The 24,475-nt window shown below is 34.1% G+C and overlaps 2 protein-coding genes across 3 annotated transcripts; both read right to left on the minus strand.

The window, feature by feature from the left end:
• Nucleotides 1-6,771: 6,771 nt before the first annotated feature.
• LOC132175884 (putative inactive purple acid phosphatase 27) lies at nt 6,772-11,356 on the minus strand. The gene is made up of 12 exons (XM_059587969.2): nt 11,177-11,356; nt 10,914-11,005; nt 10,734-10,800; nt 10,507-10,629; nt 10,303-10,395; nt 9,893-10,022; nt 9,207-9,288; nt 8,987-9,119; nt 8,261-8,466; nt 8,043-8,168; nt 7,314-7,623; nt 6,772-7,109 (listed from the first exon to the last, which is right to left on the minus strand). The coding sequence occupies exons 1-12, from the start codon at nt 11,354-11,356 to the stop codon at nt 6,804-6,806; spliced, it is 1,848 nt and encodes a 615-aa protein (XP_059443952.2). The 3' UTR covers nt 6,772-6,803.
• A 2,296-nt stretch (nt 11,357-13,652) lies between these two features.
• On the minus strand, nt 13,653-22,800 carry LOC132174750 (putative inactive purple acid phosphatase 27). 2 transcript variants are annotated; one of them, XM_088514084.1, is made up of 12 exons: nt 22,624-22,800; nt 19,351-19,442; nt 19,150-19,216; nt 18,912-19,034; nt 18,613-18,705; nt 18,193-18,322; nt 16,907-16,988; nt 16,688-16,820; nt 15,864-16,069; nt 15,646-15,771; nt 14,737-15,046; nt 13,653-14,068 (listed from the first exon to the last, which is right to left on the minus strand). In XM_088514084.1, exons 1-12 carry the CDS (start codon nt 22,795-22,797, stop codon nt 13,763-13,765), a joined length of 1,842 nt encoding a protein of 613 aa, XP_088370210.1. In that variant the 5' UTR covers nt 22,798-22,800; the 3' UTR covers nt 13,653-13,762. The 2 variants fall into 2 exon arrangements, with proteins under 2 accessions (XP_088370210.1, XP_059442394.1); XM_059586411.2 differs by lacking the exon at nt 22,624-22,800 and adding an exon at nt 20,146-20,607.
• Nucleotides 22,801-24,475: the final 1,675 nt, after the last annotated feature.

Here is a 24,475-nt window from a genome sequence, read left to right on the forward strand (position 1 = left end):
GGACTGGTATCCTATGGGAACCGGTGGAGTAGAATTGTTTAAAAAAAAAAAAAAAAAAATTAGATAATTTTGCTCCTGATTGAACAAGGACCGGCTGTCCTCTGGTCCATGTGAATTGGAGGGAATCCAAAAGCCACAAAGTACTGTCTTAAAAGAAAAGTTAACAGTAGCTAATTAATGTCGGTGAAAGATAAATTCCGTACGTATATCATCTGGTCCCAGGAAGTAACGTGGTAAAAATAAAAAAATAAAATTATTATTATTGTAGCCTCAAGCATGTGACTACCTCTGCAGGAAATGACCGTAAATTTAACTGAGTCGACTCACGTCTCGCCAACCGTATCATTTAGGCAGTGTTTGCTTAAGGAACGGAGCAGTACCGTAATGTTTCAGCTACAGTATCAGTACTGTAGATGTACTGAAAAGTCCTCCTTCTATTTTCAAAAGGCTGAAAAGTCCCTCACACAGCCCAATAAGTTGCAGTGAAAGAGGAGCAGTGGGAGAAGCCTACTAGAAGAAGCTGTAGATGCAGTTTTGTTTTTTTTTTTTTTTGTTTCTTTTTCGTCGAAAGAGGAGTTGTGGGAGAAGCCTACTAGAAGAAAAAGCTGTAGATGCTGTTTTGTTTTGTTTTTTTCTTTTTCGTTGAAAGAAGAGAGAAAGAGGAGTTGTGGGAGAAGCATACTAGAAGAATAAGCTGTAGTCTGTAGATGCAGTTTTGTTTTTTTTTTAAAAAAAATTTCGTTGAAAGAGAAAGAAGAGTTAGGGGGGGTGGCTCGGTGGTTTGGTTAGATAGGAATAAATTTCACTGCAGCTTATTGGGCTGTGTGAGGGGCTTTTCAGTACATCTATAGTATTAATACTGTAGCTAGGACAGTACCGTTCCAGTTACAGTACCGCTCTGTTCCTTAGGCAAACACGGTTGAAATTCAGAAATGAATTTGGTGGGTGGAAGAGAAATCAGGAGTAGGTAGGAGAGATAGCATCAGAGATTGAGTTGGCTATCTTTGGATTATTGGTGCAGGAATTCCCAGATCGAGGAACTAGTTTCTCTTAATTAGACGAAATTGACAGCCGAAACTATTAAAGCTGAGGTTAAATTTTGGTTCAACTTTGTTTAATTTTTTAATTAAATTTTGATTGGAGCATAGTCTGACTTGCACAATGAAGGGATAGGCTAAATAGGAAAATGACTCAATAACAATAAGGCAGGAAAGGTGTGAGTTAGATGGTAACAGCTAGGTATTATGTATATTGATCATATAATTAAGAAGTAGGGGGGAATGGTGTATTTATCCTTGCTCAATCAAACAAGGCATGTACAATTATTGGCCCTTTATGTAATTATTGATTTTTTTTGCCGTATTTTTTGTGCCGATTTGTGTCTATATATCTTTTTATTAAAGCTTAATACTTTCTAGCAACATGCTTACCAATTAATTAATGCCTCTAATTGTTCATACATCCTTCTTGGTGGCTGCAGAAGTGGAACAGACAATCTAACTTCTCGTGCTTGCTTTCTTAGTCTACCAGACTACCAGCTTCTTCTAAGGTGCATGCTCTCTTAAATGACATTACTTATTTAAAAAAAAAATATTAATTAAATGATTAAATTCATTATATCTTGTCTGCAAAGCTTTTGGTTAAGTGTTGATTTAACGCTCTTTCTCCCCTTTCCCCTTGATAGCTATTGCTGAAATCAGTATTTTGGTTGGTATTGTTTCATCAATATTTCTCTTCAATGCTTTTCCAGCTGCAAAAAAGCCAAACAAAATTTTCTTATATTGTTTGGCCATGAATTTGTCATTTTCCTCACAGCCGACCCTATGGTAGTGTTTGCCAAGAGGCCAGAGGGTCAAGGGCCGGCACTCTAGCCCTTTTAGGAATATGTATTTAATTGGTTTTAGTAAAAATGTTTTGTGGAGAAAAGTGAACAAATATATTTTATATGAAAAAATGTAAAATAAAAATTGTTTTGTAGTGATTTTTTTATTTGAATAATAATAAAAAAAATGATTGATGTGATATAAAAAGTAGGAATGTTAGGATTAATTTTGAGGCAAAAGTAAAATTTTTTTTTGGATTGAAGAAGAGGCCCGGTACTTTACCGGTCCAGGCCATTGGCAAACACTGCCTACAAGCCACAAGGGCATCATTGCTAAGGGTCTAAGTCTTTGCAGATTAGATGGTGATGACTCTGATGAGACAATCCATCTAAAGCTTAAAGTTAATTATTCATCACCCGATGCAGCTAAAGGAGAATATTATCCATCAACATTACCCTGCTCTTCATGGTACATAATTAAATTACCATGATATGGCAATTAATAGTAACGTACGTGGTTCATTTCTATTTTTAGTGATTTTTTTTTTAATATGTCCACACAATGGAAGGGGGAGGAAAAATTCGAACTAATGACTTCTATTTCATAAGACGTAATTCACAGCCGATTAAATTACTACTCGAGGACATTTCTATTTTTAGTGATATAGCTTAATCGACAGCAAATGCTTTGCCATATGAGCATATATATGGTGGGCACACATCAGTACTATCACTTGAAAGTTAAAACAAAAAACATTTAAGATTGTGAGATAATGTTGGAGCCGAGAAAGGATGGATGTTGTTTGTTGGTTATGTATTGTAAAACGTTAATTTGTTACTGTTAATATATATATAAAATATAAAATACTAAAATATAAAAGAGAAATAAAAGAGAGAGGGAAAGCGGAGAAAGACGTTTGAGCTACATCTTGTCTATTCACAGTGTGAAACAATATTACATAATTCTCTATTTATAGAAAGACAATGAGTAGTAATCAAGAAACCCTAAAGTAGACCTAAACTAATTAAGGAAGAGAATAAACCTTACAATGAAATATAATAATAGAGAATAAAAATTTTCTAACATAAAGAGAAATAACTTATTAATGAAAATATTAATAAACATAATTTAAAAAATATAAAATATTCCAACACCCCCCTCAAACTCAAGGTGTAAATTAAAGGCATTCAAAGTTGATGGTTGGATCAAGGCAATGCCAATGAGAAAGGCTGAAAGTGACAGCCGGAGAAGTTTTTCAAGAAAAAAGATAAAGAAAGAGAGAAAATTTTGTCTAAGGCATGTTTGGAATTGCGATGAAAATTATAGCTTTTGGATAAAGAGCTTTTGTCAAAAGTGTTGCTACTAAAAGTTGTTTACTTGGTAACAAAACTAAAAAGTGATTTTAGTTTAAAAATTGCAATAAAGGACATGTAATTTTTTATTTTTCATTTTACATCAACTTTTTTATATAAAAATGGTTAATGTGAACATTTTTTTATTTTTTTTTACCTTAGTAAAATATTGTAATTGTATTTATTTTTTCATATAAAAACAAAATTTGATCCTTATGCTTTGTTAGCAACTCAACAAAGCATATAAGATTTAAAAAAAAATGTTAAAGTGAGATTAAAGTAAAGAAATTAGCAATCAAAAAGCATGCATTTTTCTATTCCTTGTCTTTCTTGCATTAATTGACTCCTGCCACCAAAAAAAGAAAAAAAGAAAAGAAAAAAAGCATAATAATATCTTATTCCAACGTGTTAAGTGTGAGAGGGAAGAAAAAAAAAGAAAAGAAAGAAAGATCAAAGATGCTAAGATGGCATCCAGAAACGGACTTGCCACATACGATATGGCCAAAAAAAAACAAATGCATCTAATTATTGATATCACAATACAATCCACTTCTGTCCCCTATACTTTTATCTGTAGTGGTGACGTGGATTCGAGAGATATGTTTTTCTTAATTTATTGAAATCTTTATGCATACTTTTGACTAGCAAATTGGACTAAACATAATTTTAAACTTTTAAAAGGAAAAAAATGTGTTTTGTTAGAAATTATAATAAACCTAAACGTCAATTTGATTTTTTTTTTTTTTTTTTTTTTTTCAAAAAAAAAGAGCCTAAAGCACGTTTGTTGCTTTAAAACGTAATGCTTTTGCCCTATAACATAGAAGGTAACTAGCCGAGTATAATTACAATGGATTTGGCTTACAATGGTCAAGATTGAATTTCAAAATTGACCTATTTTGAGAAGCTTTTAATAGAAGAGAGAAAATTAATAAAGATTTTAAGAGATTCAATCTTGATCGTTGCTTAAAATAAAGCATGTAGTCTCCAAGAGATAGCTCAATCGGCTGAGATCACGCCTAATGAAGCGAAAATCACTAATTTGAATCCCTCTCCTCCTCTTATGCGGACATGTCAAAATAAAAAAATAACAATATGTAAGCCGAATCCAATTACAATAAGACAAAAAAATCTAAGCGAACTATACATATTATTTAATAAAATGTTATAACATACATACAATTAAAATAATAATATAATAATAATAATAATAATAATAATTTTTACTCACTTCAAACAAAAAGCAACGTGTACTGCGTGCCCTGAAAATAAAAGACACAATCATAATAGAATCACAAGGGCCAAGGGTGGACCCCTATATGGGGCACCCCATTTTAAGATGTTCTCTTGCTCTGACCGTGATTTCGCTTCCACCAAAAACGTGAAGACAAAGATCCATGATTATAGGAATATAATTTGAATTAGATTATTTCATAATCAAGATTTGAAATTAATATATTTAATAGTGTATATGATTTTATAGGATTATGATTCTCTACAAATTTAAAGAGTGTAGATTTTCAAATTACGAAATTTAGGCAGCTTCTTGACATCGAAACACTTGAAAAATGGTACCTATTCATGTTATCGAGACAACTAAAAATAATTTCCATTTCAAAATGTTTTTTTTTTTAATTTTTTTTTTATCACTTTTGCATAGACTTTTTTTCTTTAGAAAATCAAAAAACAGTTTTTTTACAACATAGAAAACAAATTTTCAACTGTAACATGCCACTTTTTTAATAGGTAGCATTTTTCAAGTGTTTCGATACAAATAAATTGCCTATATTTTGTAATTTGAAAATTTACACTTTCTTTGAAATAGTAGGAAATCATGAATATGATTTTATATTATTTAATTTTTTTTTAAAAAAAATACGTGTCAATAAAATAGATACTCAAATGGACAAATCCTATTTTCCATGAGATTAATATGTTCATTTTCCAATACAAAATATATATATGTTCATTTTCTCACAAGAAAGAAAGATGTCTTGTTAACGTTTTTTTATTTTCTTAAAACAAATATTTTAAAGAGAAATGCTTTATGTCAATATTTTGCTCATATTTCTCTTATAATCATCTTACAAACTAATCATTAAATTTTTGAATTTATGTGAACCCCAAATAAATCAATAGTAGACCCTACAAATCTAATGGCTGAATGTTTATATATATATATATATATATATATATATATATATATATATATATTCCTGTAAATCATGTACCATTTATGATAGAATTTGAACCTTAGGTCAAAAAAAAAAAAAATCCAAACCCTATTTGAACCAATTTTAAATTTACCCTCAATTAATTTTTTTTTTTTTTTTTTTTTTTTTTTTTTTTTTTTTTTTATATATATATAAAAAAAAGTTCCCATTACCACACCCACGTTTATAGGGTTGAAATTTAAAACCGCCTAACCGCAACCGCTAACCGTTATAACCGCTAACCGCCTAACTGCCTAACAACTTTGAAAGCGGTTAGTAAAAACTGCTAACCGCCTAGGCGGTTGCAGTTAACGGTTAGTGGGTTTTGGAAATCCGCTAACCGCTAACCGCTTTTTTTTAAATATAATATATATTTATATTATATATACATATATTTCATATAATAAATAACAATAAGTTGTGAGTTTATGAACTTTTTTTGATTGATTAAAATAGGCTCAAGCTTCAAGTTCAACCATGTTAATTTTTTTGGTTGCTTGTGAGTTTATGAACTTGTTTGTGTTTTATTTTATTTCTATGTGAGTTTATGAACTTGCTTGTGAGTTTTTGAATTTTTTTGAGTTTATGTATAAGACTACAAGTGAAGTGATGATTTTGTTGTAATTTTATTTGTATATTATATGATGTGTAGATTTGTAGAAGGTGACCAACAAGATTTTGGTATATAGCAATTTTTAATGCTAAAATGGCCATGGAAGGGAGAAAAAAAACGTTTAAAATGAGCAAAAAATATGTTTAAAGTAAGCCAAAAACCGGTCCAAAACCGGCTCAAAACCGGTCCAAAACCAGCCCAAAATTAGTCTAAAAAAAAAGCCCAAAAAAGCGGTTAGAAAAAAGTGGTTATCCCAAAGCGGTTAACCGCTACCAGGTTAACGAAGGCGGTTAGTAAAAATTATTAATCGCCTAAGTGATTGCGGTTAGCGGTTTTAGCCTAACCGTTATTTCACCCCTACACGTTTAGTCAGCTCCATCTTCCTTCTCAGACCACGTTCAGATGGACATTGCTCTGTACAGCCAAAATCTGTTCCAGAAGGATATCGTCAAAGTATTGGGAGGATTCCACCGACAAAAACGTTGAGCTCCAATGAAGAGGGTTTGCTTGGACAGAGACAGAGACACACAACCCACGACCACGACCATGAAATTCTCAAAATATTCCTATTTGAAAAAAAGGTGAAAGAAACTGTGACCCACGGCCATGCTTGGTCGTGACTCGTGGGTTGTGGGTCTCTGTCCGAATTACATGCAATTCGGGTGCCAATTGCTGGCTGCCCTATGATAAAAATGGAATTTTATTGATTGCTTTAATAACAACACAATTGCATCAGTGGAAGGTTTGATACTGGCTCCAAATTTCGTCAGGAATAGGCTTTCATCAAACAGTTGTAAGATATAAATCAAGACGCCAGAGTGGTAGGTTCACAACCGTCATGTACACAAGCCAATACATCTTTGTATTCCCTTGAAATGGTAAAGGAATCATATACGTTTCCATCACTGCTTTTCTTGTACTCGAAAAGGAGATAAGAGTGATTGAATGCTGTCAGTTTGCCAAAGCCGTAGTCATAGTCTCTGTAAATGCTCCAATTGGGTATTGCTGTGGTGAATTCTGATAAGTGACTCCCTCCCCCTCCAACGACAACATGGATTGTTCCATTCATTGTCCCTGAATAACGTGACTTCTCTGAATTGACGCATTGATTCTACGCACCCCATCAGCATTGAAAAAAAAAAAAAAGGTTAGAGACATTGCATGAAAGTAGGATGTTGGGTTCAAATTGTATCGATGCATGACTATATAAGTCAACTTTAATCCGACCTATAAATAAACGGGTTAGACCCATTAACCATAATTCACTAAATTCGTTTTGGATTTGTGTGACGAAAGCTGCACATGGACATTTTACCTGGTAAATGGGGCATGTCCTTTCATAATTATGGACATGGCCGAAAAATGCAATGTCCACCCTGTACTTCTGCCAAAGCTTCTGCAAGCCCACCCTTCCCATGGGATCTTCAAATGCGCCCCCCTCGGCATACCAATCTCTGGAGGAATATCCAAGAGCACGATGAGAAGCAAAGATCAACCATGGTTGTTTCCGTCTATCTGCTGATGCAAGGCAATGCTCAATGAACTTGTACTGTTCTGTTCCCTCCCTCCAGTCATGCTCAGTGTCAGCTATACAGAAGTGAAACATGCCATAATCTGTTGAATACCTGTAAAAACAGAGGAATGTTGGGAAAATGGACCAACCTGATCATCTCTTGGGCAAGTTATCACAGGAATTAAACTCCCTTCTAATGTACTAATTCCAGAGGATACTCTTCAGTGTATTCTTGAGAAGGAAGGCTTATTCGTGTTAATGTATTAATTAAATGATTAAATTTACCTGTTTTCTATATGCTTATTTTTGTCGAATACGTGATAATTTATCATTGTTTTAGAACAAATGTCCTAAGTTTGAAACTTGATTCATAAGTTTACTTCATTTCCAATAATATGAAGTTTGTGCCTACACATGGGTAATTTAACAATTTGTGTCAACATGCCTGCACTGCTAAGATTCATCCTAATATTTCAACATGCCTAAAAACATATATATATAAGTTACTGGAAAAACGTATATGCAATTTACCAGAACTTAGCTCTGTTCTCAGCAGGAACATAGAACATGGTCTCAGCAAACACACCGCATTCCCCACCTGAATCTTTAGTTTGATAGAAGGATCCAGAATCTGGCCAATCACGTTCATGATTGCCACTGCAAGACGATCACATAAAAGATAAGATAACAAGTGTTGTCAAGTAACTTTCATGCATGGATGGAAACAAACAATGAACAGTTGCACAAACCTTGCAACCATATATGGGACAGTTGATGCAATGGGCTCCACCAGTGCCGTGAATTGGTCCCACTGTGAGACATATCCATTTGAATATGTCATATCTCCAATATTGAAAACTATGTCATAGTTGTCCAAGTCCTTGATGAGTTGGTCGGTAGTATTCAGTGCACCTGGCTGATAATCACTGTACTCATATGAGCCATCACGCTCAGCCTGAAAAATATAGAAAATCAACTTAGCCACCAACACAGATGCAAATTGAAGGGCAACTCCTAGCAATGGTTCTCAAGCACCCTTCTGAATGCTATTTCCCTTCTAGTTCAGAAACCAGTAAATGACATCTTTTAGAAGCTTCTTTTGCTCCTATTTCGCAAACTCTAGCTATATCAGCTGCTGCCCATCTATTTTTGAAGATTTATTATCTATTAACTCTATTTGTAAAATGTACAATGAATGAAGAACTAGCAAGGTTAGTGGACAGATTCAAGGTGTAACCTTAATCTAGTTCTATGTCTAGGTATATGAGTAGATAAAGAACCTTAAACCATTAAGTACTAGCTGCAAGCTGAAGGGTCCGAAGAGGATTTTACTATAATTTTCTTCCACATTTTACAAAAATTAGTATCACGTGAACTGCTATGTGGTAGTTCATGTTTTAATGGCTACCATGATAAATGTCACATAGACGATTGGCTCGTTTTGTAAATGACTTGTAATAAGTACTCAACACTACCTTCCCCATGTCACCAAATATTATTACACGTTGTAGTGAGTCCTGTCCAGGATATGGGGATGATTTGAAAGAATAGCTTTTGCTCCAGGCAACTGAACCATTGGATAAGAGATGACCCATCCTATAAGAGTACCTGAAATACCAATATAACAACGGTCAACATATATCATCAACACTTCAGGGATACTTTTATGTCAAGAAAATGTAACTTAAAGCATACACAGAGTTCGGCCACAAATTTTTTAAGAAACTTGTGTGTATAAAACCCTGATCACGCCAGCCTATTGTTCGTGCGGGTGAACCTGCAAAGTTAAATGGAAGTCTCATTATGCAATGAAGTCTAGGTTGTAAAAACATGTGCTTATAGTGACAAGAGTGTTAGAATATAGGTTTGCCATATTCAGTTTGATATTTTCCTTAGTGGTGAACGTAGGCATCTAACGCCAAAACACCTGAAAATCCTGGTGTCTTTTCTTTTTCTTTCTCTTCTTCCACTTTACATTTCCATTAACATCTTCTTACAATTTTCTACAAAGATATCATGCTTTGAAAATTAAAACTTACTCATTTGGCTAGATTTTGAAGCATAAACTTTATATTGTATTCTAAGAAAGCATAGAAATGGCCACAGAGAAGTATTATTGATTGAGAAGTGTCTTTCAGCTTTCTTTAAAGGTTACAGTAGAAATCAAAGGACTTAGTGTTCTGATCCAAAATATCAGAAGTAACTTGAGGAACATAATTCATAGCAAATCACAAATGTATTTGAAACCTGATATTGCTTTGTAATTCATAGCAAGCACTTTCTTCATCACTAAATGGCACAAGCATGGTATGATCAACTCGCAATTCATAAGGGAAAGTCTGCAGTGTGGTAAACTTATTGGTAGGTGAAATGAATTATACCACACATGCTGTTCCGATCAACTGTCAATGTTCCAGCCGGGGATCGAGTTTTAGTTTCTCCCTTTATACTCCATTCCACGAATGGAACAGCTTCATCTATTGCATAGCCACTCGTCCAGGTTATTGTCATCTGCATAATATCAAAAGTCTTAAGTAAAAATTCTGCTTGTTATCAGAAGAACTTGGATGAGCATCGTCTTCGTGTCAAAACCAGAAGTACTCTTATTGATTTTAGCAACTGCTCCATGCAAACATACTGATTTAGAACTTACAAAAGATCAAAAATGAAAAAAGAAAAACAACTGAGAATAGAAATTTATCTTTGACAAACATATTGCTTAGGAGTTAGGACCTGGTATCCAATACCCATCAGAAGATTTTACAGGAATCTTTAATTTGGGTAAACTTACTTCATCCCAAGATTTCCCATTAGCAAGTCGTGGGTATAGAGGTGCTTTAGGATTGGCAAATGTAATGTAATTTGAAACTGCCACCAGTTTAGGCTGCAATATTCAATAACATAATATTCAGAAACAGGACACAAACAAGTCCAGTTCAAAGATATATGAACATATTTATGAAGCATAAGAACAGCTAAAGAGCAAGGGACACACATTTGACAAACCGCCTGAAAAAACTGCAAAGGAGAAATCTGCCCGCTGATTGATCAACCGGAACTTCAAAACAGCTTTGCCAGTTTTTGTATACTCTGAGTTGGAGGACTTTACATACTTGAACTACAACAAAAGATATTCACCATCACATAAGTTAGAGGTTCGAGGAATTTTCCAATTTTATATGCTACTTTAATCTCATTTTTTTCAATTCAAATTGTACACACCTTTATCGGGCTTGTGCATATATGTGGTGCTTGCTCTTCAATAATCTCTGGTGGACAGATTGATGAGCTGCCAATTGATGCAGACCAGACTAAGTTGCACATTCTATTCAATCATACTTGTGACAGAAAACGATTAGCTAGACTGAACAAACTGATAAAGCTAGAGATATATTAGATTACTTGAAGTTTGCAGGAGAAAAAACTGCAACCCAATCATCCTCAGAAGGATTTGGGTTTACAAGATTCACGGTCACCCATTCTGTGTCCTCCCCCTGTAATCATATCAAAAAAAACCCACATCAAAGACTTAACCCTGTAGATATTGAAATATCATGAACATCAAAACTTCAATTAATACATCATGAATTTTCAACATCCTTATGAAAGGCACAGGCTTTTTGGATTTTCCCAGAAGAAACTTGTGTAGATTTTTGCCAATGTACCTGCAACCCAAGAACAACTGGATTTGCTTGAATGGAGACGGACTTACGAAGTGCAGTAGTTGTCATTTGAATGGCAATCTTGGACAGTGGCTGTTCCCCATACCCAATAACGTGAGCTGAAACCAAGCTCAAGCTTGCCAAACACAAAACAACCTTCAGGCAACGACAGCCCTGTTCCATTTCTGGGACCGTATTATATGACATATCTCTAACTCCTACTTTATGTTTGGAGGATTTGGATTCCATTTCAGATTCCTCGAATTATCTGTGTCTTTCCGTACGTGTTCGACTTTTTTTATTCATTTTCATTTGGGTTTAAGATTTTCTTCACGTACTAAAAAGGAGCAGAGGAATGCTTGAACAGAGGAGAAGCAGAGAATGTCGGATGAATTGTCTTGTGAGAAACCACAAGACATCAGGGAGCTTGGGAGGCAGCCCCCATTGAATGGAAGGTTTCTCGTCATGGACTCATGGGAGAGTGTTTTTATTTAGTAAGTATTAATATCTAATTAATTACGTTTAATTTAAAATCAAAATATATGTACAACAGAATCAATCACAGATGCGTTAATTATTTCTTATTACCCAAAATTTGTTTCCTTGTCCGACAAATTTGGGGTCACAATCCTTATTAAGGTAATCTTATGATGGTTTCTAGGGTACCACATTTTTCACCATAAATTCCTTTCAAATTAATGTGGCAAATCACTAAAATTGTACATGATACTTAATACGTTTACAAACTTACATGACAATCTACATATATTTATTCTATTAACCAACTATTAAAATGTAAATTGCCATAGCCCATATGATAAGGGTCAACTCTACCATTAGGTGGCCGCCCAAAGCTCTTAATTTAAAATGCATGTTACACACATCATTCTTTATAACCATCTTTCAACCAACTCTTTTTACAAATTCAATGGATCCATTTCATTGGACTTGTGCACTCATTTGGGTCTCACACAAATTCAATGGTGGATTCACCGATTCACTAGATGGAGATGTGTGAAATTATCATTTTTCCTAATTTAATAAGGCCCCCCAGTTAATGAAAATTAAAAAGGATTTCGTTCATAAAAAAATATTTAAAGGCCTAATTATATTCAATATTCTTTAAGTAATTAAGCCCCTAATTATGGTAAAGTAAGTAAAAAAACATTAATATCATTTGATTTTTAAAAAAACTTAATTCTCCAACCTTCCATTCTTTTTGAAATAAGGCAGCATTAAATAATAGAATCAAATAATATTAAAGACATTCTTAAATAAAACCCTTTCTCCAACTTTAAACGTTATATTCTTGGGAAGAATGAACAGAATAAAAATAATACTAATAAGCATTGAGTAGCAATAAGAATTTAAAGGAACAAAAATAAATTTTGATCTCAACCGCCAATCTGATAATGAAAAGTTTGAGACATGGATTAATTTAATATTCAATGCTAATTATGCTACACATGTCCTCATGTGGAGGCACATGCATTATATAGAATTTATTCCAAACATTCAAAATATAGAAATTATGCTGCACAAGTCCAAAGTTCAAAATAAAATGGGAAACAAATTAAATGCTAAGAAGATGACAAGTTTGCAAAATAATATTTTATTCAATAACAAACTCATATCTTTATAAGTTTCCATGTTTTTTTCTCTCTATTTCTCTATTCAAGTCTTATTTAAATTTGAATTATGCTATTCTTTTCCAATTTCATTATTTTTCAGAAACTCACTGTTTGAGGCATTAAAATCATTCCATAGTTGGTAAGTGATTAAAACAAAAAAGGTTTAGTTAGCAAATAGAAATGCTACAACGTCTACTGATGTCCTTTTGGGGTTCTTCTGAGCTAATCTGGCATTTGTTTTTTTTTTTTTTTTTTAAAAAAAAAAAAAAAATTAAACCAAAAAAATCAGATGACTTGGGTGACTTTATTATTTTGTAAGGATTTTTTTATTTTTTTTTATCATATTTTCCTATTTTGGAAACCTGCTTTTTCAAACCAACTGCATCCTGCTCTCCAAACTAAGGGTCGACTCTCATTCTCTCATTCTTCCATTTAAATATTTTTTAAAAAAATATGAAACAAATGGCATGAAAGAATTAGAGGAATTAGAGAAGTTTTAGATTTGCAAATTCGAAACAGAAATGGGGAATGAAACCCTATAAATTTGAGGAATTAGAGGATTAGGGGAAGTTTGAGCAACATACGATTTTTTTTTTTTTTTTTTTTAAGTTTTTAATGTTTTCTTAATTGTAAGTTTTAAGTTACGAATTAATGCTACACAACCGCTAGTTTTGATGAGGAACCATTGGTATTGGAGGTCTGAATTGCATGCCATTTGACCAACACAACAGAAAGGGGAGCTACAAGGATGCCCCAATTGCGTGCAATTCGGATGCCAATTGTATGGGATCGTATTGGCGGCTGCTCTATGATAAAAGCTGTATCATCTATAATAATAAGTAAAAAAATCATAGCCTTTATTGCTTTAATAACAACTCAATTGCATCAATGGAAGGTTTGATACTGGAGCCAAATTTTATCAGGCATAAGTTTTCCTCAAACAATTGTAAGATACAGATCAAGATGCCAAAGTGGTGGGTTCACAACTGTCATGTACACAAGCCAAGACATCTTTGTATTCCCTTGAAATGGTAAAGGAGTCATATACCTTTCCATCACTGCTTTTCTTGTACTCGAAAAGGAGATAAGAGTGATTGAATGCTGTCAGTTTGCCGAAGCCAAAGTCATAGTCTCTGTAAATGCTCCAATTGGGTATTGCTGTGGTGAATTCTGATAAGTGGCTCCCTGCCCCTCCAACGACAATATGGATTGTTCCATTCATGGTGCCTGAATAATGTGACTTCTCTGAATTGACGCATTGATTCTACACAACACCAGCATTGATAAAAACAAAAAGAACAAGAGTTAGAGACATGGGCATGAAAGTAGAATGACAATTCATGTTCACTTGTCAAGTTCGGGTCGTGTCGAGTTATGAGTATAATATTATATAGTTCAATCTTAGACTCATTTAATTAAATTAGTCAGACCCCTCAGCCATAATCCGATAATTTCATGTTGGGTTCATGTCAAAAATTGCTAGCCCCATGTGAAAGTGATCTCAAACTCAGTGCACAGTTTGGAAATTCAAAACAGAAAGACTACAATCTACAATGCTGAAGTAAGAGCTGGCTAACAAAATCAACAATGCAGCTGGGATTGCTTAAAGTATTATCCTGCTGCTAGTGACAGAGGCTCTTGCATAAGAGCATTTTCATATATCATTGTTCAAACTATACCAACGCAGCCAAATGATATTAATAGTGAATGAGAAACTTATTTGTATTCTGGCGTTTATCTCGTATACATTTTCGCTGAGTTGGCATGTTCCATCAACCTTTAATTAAAAAGGAAAAAAAGCATCAATAGTGGATGGAGCATGCCAACTCAGCGAAAATGTACGCGAGATGGACGCTAGAATGCAAAGAAACATTTCTCATAGTGAATTGTATATCAAAGTGTGCATGGCGAAAGTTGCACATGGACATTTACCTGGTAAATGGGGCATGTCCTTTCATAGTTATGGACATGGCCGAAAAATGCGATGTCCACCCTGTACTTCTGCCAAAGCTTCTGCAAGCTCTCCCTTCCCATGGGCTCTTCAAATGCGCCCTCCTCGGCATACCAATCATTGGAGGAATATCCAAGAACACGATGAGCAGCAAAGATCAACCATGGTTGTTTCCGTCTATCTACTGATGCAAGGCAATGCTCAATGAACTTGTACTGCTCTGTTCCCTCCCTCCAGTCGTGCTCACTGTCGGCTATACAGAAGTGAAACATGCCATAATCTGTTGAATACCTGCAAAAACAAAGGAATGTTGGGAAAATGGGCCAAGCTGATCTCTTGGACAAGTTATGACAGGAATTAAACTCCCTTCTAACCAGTTTAACCAAATATAAAAGCACCTACCAGTTCTGTGCTGGAACATCTCAGACATATCAAATACACCATATATGTAGAGATGCTTTTGCTCCCAAAAATGTGGGAATCAAAACCTCACCCCAGGGAAACAGACTGTTGTTAGGTGCTTAGGGTGTGATCTAACACACCAAGTAATATGGCCACTGAGTGACAAAACACTAGTCTGTAGCTAAGTGCAATACCAAGGTTCCTGGGCGAGTTAGTGGTTCTTTTGATGAACCATATGTATGTAATCTACCTTCTTGTGTACTAATTCCAGAGGATGCTCTTAGTGTATTCTTGAGAAGGCAGGTTTATTCGTGTTAACGTATTAATTAAATATAATTAAATTTATCTTTTCCTATCAAATTAAGTTTTTTCAGATAAGTGATAATTTAATATAATATTAGAATAGATGTCCATAGTTTAAACCATTACTCACAGTTTACCCCATTTCAAATAAATATGGAGTTTGAGCCCACTCGAGAGTAATTTACCAGAACTTAGCTCTATTCTCAGCAGGAACATAGAACATGGTCTCAGCAAGCACACCGCATTCCCCACCTGAATCTGTATTTTGATAGAAGGATCCTGAATCTGGCCAGTCACGTTCATGATTGCCACTGCAAGATGATCACATAAGAGATTCTTTAACCAGTGTTATCAAGTAACTTTCATGTATGGATGGAAACAAGCAATGAACAGTTGCACAAACCTTGCAACCATATATGGGACAGTTGATGCAATGGGCTCCACCTGTGCCGTGAATTGATCCCACTGTGAGATGTATCCATTTGAATATGTCATATCTCCTATATGGAAAACTATGTCATAGTTTTTCAAGTCCTTGATGAGTTGGTCGGTAGTATTCAGTGAACCTGGCTGATAATCACTGTACTCATTTGAACCATCACGCTCAGCCTGAAAAATACATAAACTCAACTTAGCTAGCAACACAGATGCAAAGTGAAGGGAGTGCATATGGGCCTTAAATTCCTAGCAATGACAATAATCTTCCACTCAGGGAAAACAATGACATTAACTGCCAATGGGATCAAGAATTTATGATTTGAGCAATAAATATAATGGAATGTAGAGTTTGTTGAAGGCAATGAAGAACAATTTTATCAAGTCAATAAGCCAAAGATAGTAATAGGCACTAGGAAATTACTAAAGTTCAAAACATTGAGCTCGTATCCTGACATTGTCGGTCAGAAACAAAGCTGTTAGTAGATGTGTTAGTGACATTGCCTTATGATTTTCGTTTGGAGCAATGGATTTTTCCTTTCAAAAGGTGACTTTTTTCCCTTCTTTTTATAATTTAATTTTTGGAAAATGCTTGGTATATTACAACTTTTACTATAATTCTCTTACAAACTCACGGGATAGTCCACATTTTATAAAAATGAGTACCACGCGAACTGCTCTTGGCACATGGACTACCATGTTAGTTTGTAAGCAACTTGCAAAAAAAGCTATAGTACCTCTAACAACACTCTTAATACTTATAAATTTCATTACATCAGTACTCAATACTACCTTCCCCATGTCGCCAAATATTATTACACGTTGTAGCGAGTCCTGTCCAGGATAGGGGGATGATTTGAAAGAATAGGTTTTGCTCCAGATATATGAACCATTGGACAAGAGATGACCCATCCTGTAAGTGTACCTGAAATACCATTATAACAGCGGTCAACATATACCATCAACACTTCAGGATACTTTTATGTCAAGAAAATGCAATTAAAAACATACACAGAGTTCGGCCACAAATTTTTTAAGAAACTTGTGTGTATAAAACCCTGATCACGCCAGCCTACTGTCCGTGCAGGGGAACCTGCAGAGTAACAAGGAAATCTCATCATGCAACAGCCCTACAAACACCTTTAATTGAACTATCATAATGCACTGAAGTCTAGGTTGTAAAAACCTGTGCTTATAGTGACAAGACTGGTAGAATATAGGATTGCCATATTCGGTTTGATATTTTTCTTATCAATACATTTACCATAGTTGGATGATTGTAATCAAATTACTAGGATTTGATTACCTTGTTTGTATTCATTTCGCCTACCACATTTCCCCTATAAAATGGGGTCATTTGTATTATAAAAATATCCAAGACAATAAGAGTAAAATGTGGTTAGAACTTTTTATTAGGCCGTTACAAATGGTATTAGAGCCACTTAGTGATGCATCATGTGATATTGTCAATACTGCATGACGTGGCTCTGACGAGGACGTCAGGGGTTTAAAGAGGAGAGTTTATAACACCCGGTCCCATATTGAGAAGATGAGTAGCCCACACAAAGAGTGGGTGGTATATAAGAGATGTTCATGGATGATAACTCCTGCATTGCTTAATTACTAGGTGAAACTGAGCTTTGTAAGGAATTTTAGGAAATACTATAAATTGACTAGTCTTTTTGAAGTGATAGCGCAGATGTGGCTAGCGTTTTTTCCTAATTCATTACAAATGTAGCCCTAAGGGCAATTCCCTAGAGGTGGACATAAGCATCTAACGTCGAACCACCCGAAAATCCTTGTGTCTTTTCTTTATGTTCTTCCGCTTTACTCTCTTTCATTTACATCTTACAATTTTCTACAAAGAGGTCATGCTTTGAAAATAAAAACTTACCCATTTGGCAAGATTTTGAAGCATAAAACTTTATATTGTATTCTAATAAAGCATAGAAATGGCCACAAGTGAAGTCTATTTATTGAGAAGAGTCTTTCAGCTCTCTTTGAAGGTTACAGCAGAAATCAAAGGACTTGGTGTGCTCAGAAACATCATAAGTAACTTAAGGAACATAATTCATAGAAACTCTCAAATGCATTAGAAACCTGATATTGCTTTGTAATAAATAGCTTACTAGTATAACAGTTACTTGTAAAAAAAAAAGTTCATTAGTATAACAGTTAAGTAAATATAAAGCACTTTTGTGATCACTGAATGGCTCAAGCATGGTATGATCAATTTGCAATTCATAAGGGAAAGTATGCAGTGGGGTCAAATTATTGGTAGATGGAATGAATAATACCACACATGCTGTTCTGATCAACTGTCAATGTTCCAGCTGGAGATTGAGTTTGAGTTTCTCCCTTCAGACCCCATTCCACTAATGGAACAGCTTCATCTATCGCATAGCCACTCGTCCAGGTTATTGTCATCTGCATAACATCAAGAGCTCAAGTAAAAATTCTGATTGTATAATATGTATAGATGTCCCTGCAAAGCCCAAACCATAAGAAGAGTTCATTTAGAAAATTTTAATAACAGCTGGAGTTTCATGCATTTATATGGAATTGATTTAAAACAAGAAGTCTTGTTGAATTTTATCAACTTCTACCTTGCAAACATACTGATTTAAGACTTAAAAAGATCAAAAAAAAAAAAAAAAAAAAAGGGGAAGAGAAGAAGAAGAAAAGAAAAGAGGAATCTTTAATTTGGGTAAACTTACTTCATCCCAAGATTTGCCTTGAGCAAGGCGTGGGTATAGAGGTGCTTTAGGATTGGCAAATGAAATGTAATTTGAAACTGCCACCAGTTTAGGCTGCAGTATTCAGTAACATAATAACTTATCAGTACACATGAAGAAAAATTGGTTAATCTGGACGTTAAGAGATGTAGTAACATGAAATGAGTATAGACACTTTCACAGATCTTGGGTGAGAAGAAACAGAACACTAGCAAGTCCAGTTCAAAGATATATGAACATATTTATGAAGCATAAGAACAGCAAAAGAGCCAGGGACACACATTTGTCAAACCGCCTGAAAAAACTGCAAAGGAGAAATCTGCCCGCTGATTGATCAACTGGAACTTCAAAACAGCTTTGCCAGTTTTTGTATACTCTGAATTGGAGGAATTTGCATACTTGAACTACAACAAAGATATTCACCATCACATAAGTTAGAGAAGCAAAAACCAAATTTGAGGAATTTACCAATTTTATCTGCTACTTTAATCTCATTTTTTCAATTCAAATTGTACACACCTTTATCGGGCTTGTGCATATATATGGTTCTTGATCTTCATCATTCACTGGTAGACAGGTTGATGAGCTGCCAATTCAAAGCAAAAATACTCCTTCAATTTATGTATTAACAGAGGAAACTTTAGTCCCACAACTATAATCTCCATTATTTGGTAAAAAAAAACTCCTGTACAAACTGATAAAGCTAGAGAGGTAGATTACTTGAAGTCTGCAGGAGAAAAAACTGCAATCCAATCATCCTCAGAAGGATCTGGGTTTACAAGATCCACAGTTACCCATTCAGTGTCCTCGCCCTGTAATCATATAAAGATTAAAAACCCACATCAAAGATTTAACTCTACATCATGAATAACGAATTCAACATCGTTATGAAAGGCACACAGTTGGTTTAACTTTTTGCCTTTTGATTTTCCAGAAGTAACTTCTGTAAATTTTTTTTATATTTTTATGAGGAAGCTTCACTTTGCTAATCAACAAATCAGAATACAAACAATCTCCAGATAAAACTGGAACTCGGCCGCAAACAGCAGCTCAACTCAAACCCTTTATCTCTACCAGTTAGGCTACAAACAGCTCAACTAAACCAAACAAAACACAGCTCACTACCAACTACCCCATACAATCAAAAGCAAACATTCACTACAGAAAACTTTGGTGAAATTTTCACGCCTTTTATATCAGACAACTTCACTGCAGAAAACTCACAAACACAAATTTATTTACAGAGGATACTATCCTGTAAACCCCATCTGCAACAAATAGCTTTGTTAACAGACGAATTTTTAAACTTCACAGCTCCCATAACACGAGTACGAATCACCCAATCATTCCTTTGTTTCCAAAGATGATAAACCACAGCCCCAAAAGCCAATTTACACAAATTAACTCTAAGACTTCTTGCTACAAAGCAAAACCCATAAATGAAAACAAAAGAGTTGACCATTTATCATTCTCTATTATTATGTTTTGCCATGTGACCATGAAATTAATTTGTACCTGTAACCCAAGAACAACTGGGTTCGCTTGAATGGAGACGGACTCACGAAGTGCAGAAGTTGCCTTGTGAATGGCAATCTTGGACAGTGGCTGCTCCCCATACCCAATTACGTGAGCAGAAGCCAATCTCAAGCTTGCCAACCACAAAAGCACAACAAACATTGTGAAAACCTTTAGGCAACGACAGCTCTCTTCCATTTCTGGGATCGTGCATTGAGATTGGAGGGTTTGGATGCCATTTTAGATTCCTAGAATTATCCGTCACTATCCGTGTTTGACTTTTCTGCATTTTCGTTGGGTTTTAAGATTTTCACGTATTAAGAAGGAGAAGTGGAATGCTTGAACGGAGGAGAAGCAGAGAAAGTCTGCATGAGTTGGAATTACTTGTAAGAAACCTCGAGACTTCTAGGCAGTTTGGGAGGTAAACGCCATTGAACGGAAGATTTCACGTCACCTGATACTAGTATGGCCGGCGGCGGCGGCAACTTTTTGAAGCAATCCGATCCGAGCCCGATATAAATTTAACCTGGTGGAACTGAGATTATTACCGGTTTAATTAAATTGGTTGTATTAGAGTTGACATATATAATTTTATATTCATGTCTCAATAAGGTTTAAACCCGACACTCCATTTAGGGTTGAAAAGTTTTTACACGACTTGCTACACGAACCCAACACGAAATTAGTAGATTATGATTGAAAAGTCTGACTCGTTTAATTAAATGAATTGAATTATAGTTGACATCTATAGTCTTATACCCACACTTCAACGTATCCCAATAACAAGAATTGGCACACTTAGGGATAATCTTTTTATTTATAAATATTTTTTGTATACTAATCACTTGTATAGTTAATATAATATCTAATTAATTACTTGTATTAGTTTTAGTTTGAAATCATGTTATTTATTCCATGATACCCAAAATTTGTTTTCTTGTCCGATAAATTAACTTGTTTTTGGCTGTTTGTTTTTTTTTTTTTTTTATATGTCCACACCAAAAGGAAAGAGGGAATTCGAACTAGTGATCACCGCTTCATGAGGCGTAACATCTAACTGATTGAACTACCTCTTAGGAACAATCGGCTAAATGAAAAGAAAAACAATCGTTTTGCAACTTGATTTTAAGTTTCTTGTATTTGGCTTATATTCTCTTACAAATTTAATAGATTAACCATTAAGTTTGTGGAGTTTATCATTGACTTATGTGGGGTCCACATAAGTTCACAAATCTAATAATTGATTTGTAAAATGAGATTGGCCAAATATTAAAAAAAAAAAATTATTGACCCTTATCATTTCTCTTCTTAAAATGTTTTTTCTTTTAAAATCTATAAAATGGGGGTCACAATCCTAACTAAAATAATCTCATAACCATTTATAGGGTTATTATATTTTTTACTCTAAATTTTTTACAAATTGACTTGGCGATTCACATGGTAAATTATCATGACCACTAAAACGTAAACATGGTAGTCCACATTGTGCTTGTTTAAAATCATCATCACTACATGGCGGACATAGTGATGCAAAAGTTAGCCGGGATAACATCATCTCAACTTCAATAGTGCACATAGTGAAGTAGAAGTTATGTAAAATAAAATCATCTAAATTTCAAGTGATAATTGAATAGAAATATTTTATAATCCATATTAGAGTTTATGGCATATAACAGTATATATGGTGTCACATCTTTTAAAATTTTTAAATGATGTGGCAACTTAGGAACTCTATCTACCTTAAATGCTTTGAAGTCTAATATGAGCTATGAATTGAGAGAATCCTTAGGTAGGCGGGTTTAGAAAATGCCAACTTTTGTTCCTATTTATCCCTATAAATTAATGCGTAGGCAGTCAATAATTGGTAAAATAATTAAGAGCAAATAGTTGAGAAATTAACCATTAATTAATTAAATTGAAAAGTCAAATTTTTTGTATAATCATTTTACGAATTATTATGGACTATCACATCAACTTGTAAGTGAATTTCTAATATTAGAAAATTATAATACCCTTAGGAGCATTGTATGAAGTAAATACCATAAATGATGTAGGACAAACGGGGCGTGTAGAGCACTCTGCTAGAAGTCTGTTAGAAGTTGGCTCGAACTCCGCTAAAAGTCCGCTAGAAGATGGCTCGAGCCAAGTCCAGGCATATTGTTCCGCTAGAAATCCACTCGAATTTGGCTCGAGTGGATCCATCTGATGCAGAATAATTTGAGTGATCTTCAAAATCAATTCCATCCCTTTTAACTGAGTTCTGTCTTGAGTTAGTTCACTTTTAGACATTTGACTTTCCTTAATTTCTATAATTTTCCATCCTTAAGAATTTGTCCATCTATAATTTCTATCCATCTCTTTCGCTACTTCAATAAACCTATATATATATATATATATATATAGCTAAAAATGCAGAATTGGAAAACAAAAGGGAAAAGGAAAATTGAAAGAGGCTAAAAATAAGAAATAATATTGTACCTTCAAGCCGAGAATGAGTGGGCTGGCTTTAATGGAGACGGAGCCACGGAGGGCAAGAGTGGTTTTATGAATGTTGATCTTAGACAGTGGATGCATGGCATCACCTGCCCTGCCGTGAGCCGAAGCCAAGCCCAAAATTTGCAGGCACAAAAGGAGCACAGTCATCAAGATCATCTTCAACCACTGAGAGCTGTCTTCCATTTCTCTTTTGCTTTCTGTTTTTTTTTTTTTTTTTTTGGTGGAGGAGAAGTACTGGAATGGGTGAAGGAATAGAGAGAAAAGAAGGTGGGAAACTCAGCTGAAGGTCTGAGAAACCATTAAGGGAGGCTTAGGAGTTAGGCGGTGTGGGACAGAAACGAAGACCACGTCCACAGGTACTGTATATTATATAAGCAGCAAAGAGTTGGTGTGTGATTGTCTGGTTTTGACTAACAATTATACTCACCAATATTCCCTCCCACGTGTTTTTTTTTATTTTTTTTTATGTTTTTAAAGCTCACGAAATTTCATAAAAAAAATGTTTGCTTTTTATTATAATTTTTTAGCAACTTCCCGTATAGATGTATATTTTATAAAAATGAGTGTCCTGAGACCATCCACATTTTAATTAATGATCGGACTGATAAGTGTGACGTAGACGAATATGTCAATTTATAAAGAATTTGTACCAAAGGGTATATTACCCTTAAGATCATTATTTCATGCGATCGATTTTGGTGTTGGAGGATGTGTTAATTTCCAATTTTATAAGTGACTTAAAATTTTTTGTGGAAAGCATAAATAACAAATAACTTTTTAGTCTGAACTTTCGTTCGAAATTTTGATTAAATAATTTTTTTTTATATTTATATTTTATATTTTTATTGTAGGAGACACATTGTATTATTATTAGTGCTAATATGGAATTCTAACGTTTTATGTCAAAATTTCAAAGGGAAGTTTGGTTTGGAGGGTTATTGTCATTTATATTTACCACAAAAAATTTTAAGTCACTTTTAAAATTCTAAATAATTTATTACAAATTGGTGCAAGCACTAAACAAACAGATTATATGATCTTCAACATATTCTATAATCAACGCATGCAAATTCTAGTATTTTATGTTAAAAGTTTGTGCATTTAATAATGAGATAATACGGCATGTCTTATACAATCCTCAAGAAATCCAAACCGACAGAAGACATGACATATGGGACACGATGTCTATAATAATTATTAAACACTAAATAATAATTACATACGTGTCACATGTTTCAATTTTTTTATGATTTTATGAACATGCATTATTGGACCTAACATATCATATTCATAACTCACTAACACGTAACAAAGAAAAAAAAAAGTTTGTTTTTGTTTATAACAAAGGGAGGTCTTTTCTACTTTTAATTCTAAGGGAGGAAAAGACGGGAAAATGGTAAAAATGCTTTTAAACACAAGGGCTATAAAAAATAGTATTACTCTAAATAAAAAGGTCCAATGATTCTTTGGGGTCTTGACAATTGGAAGAGGCAGTTTTCATCATTTTTAATAACAAAAATGTATTTATTTCCCTAATATTTAAATTCACTATTTTTAATTAGTTTAATTTTTAGGATAATCGGTATTTCAATATGGTAATAAAGTCAAAGTTCTGAGTTTAAACTTTAAACTTTATTAAGGGTGCGTTTGATATTATAATTTCATATACAAAAAGTACAATTTCAAACCAAATCACAAAAAATAAATTGTTTGAGATTGCGTTTTTAAAAAATTGTGATTTGAAAATGCACAATTTTAAAGGCTAAATTACAATTTTAAAAGTCAAACTACAACTGTATTTTTAAAAATCGCATTTCAAATCATGTTTTTCAAA

This window comes from Corylus avellana, chromosome 3, assembly GCF_965113065.1.
Source record: "Corylus avellana chromosome 3, dhCorAvel1.hap1.2, whole genome shotgun sequence".
In the NCBI taxonomy this organism is placed as follows: Eukaryota; Viridiplantae; Streptophyta; class Magnoliopsida; order Fagales; family Betulaceae; genus Corylus; species Corylus avellana.

What these genes read in the sequence shown, in the direction of transcription:
- LOC132174750 (XM_059586411.2), bottom strand. Translation starts at nt 20,343, where the DNA reads ATGGAAGAGAGCTGTCGTTGCCTAAAGGTTTTCACAATGTTTGTTGTG. An exon ending in TTTCAGGCGGTTTGACAAAT is followed by an intron (nt 18,706 to 18,911) that starts GTGTGTCCCTGG and finishes TGAATACTGCAG; the next exon opens with CCTAAACTGGTGGCAGTTTC. An exon ending in GAGAATAGAGCTAAGTTCTG is followed by an intron (nt 15,047 to 15,645) that starts GTAAATTACTCT and finishes TTGTTTTTGCAG; the next exon opens with GTATTCAACAGATTATGGCA.
- LOC132175884 (XM_059587969.2), bottom strand. Translation starts at nt 11,356, where the DNA reads ATGGAACAGGGCTGTCGTTGCCTGAAGGTTGTTTTGTGTTTGGCAAGC. An exon ending in TTTTCTCCTGCAAACTTCAA is followed by an intron (nt 10,801 to 10,913) that starts GTAATCTAATAT and finishes ATCAATTGGCAG; the next exon opens with CTCATCAATCTGTCCACCAG. An exon ending in GTCCCATATATGGTTGCAAG is followed by an intron (nt 8,169 to 8,260) that starts GTTTGTGCAACT and finishes ATCGTCTTGCAG; the next exon opens with TGGCAATCATGAACGTGATT.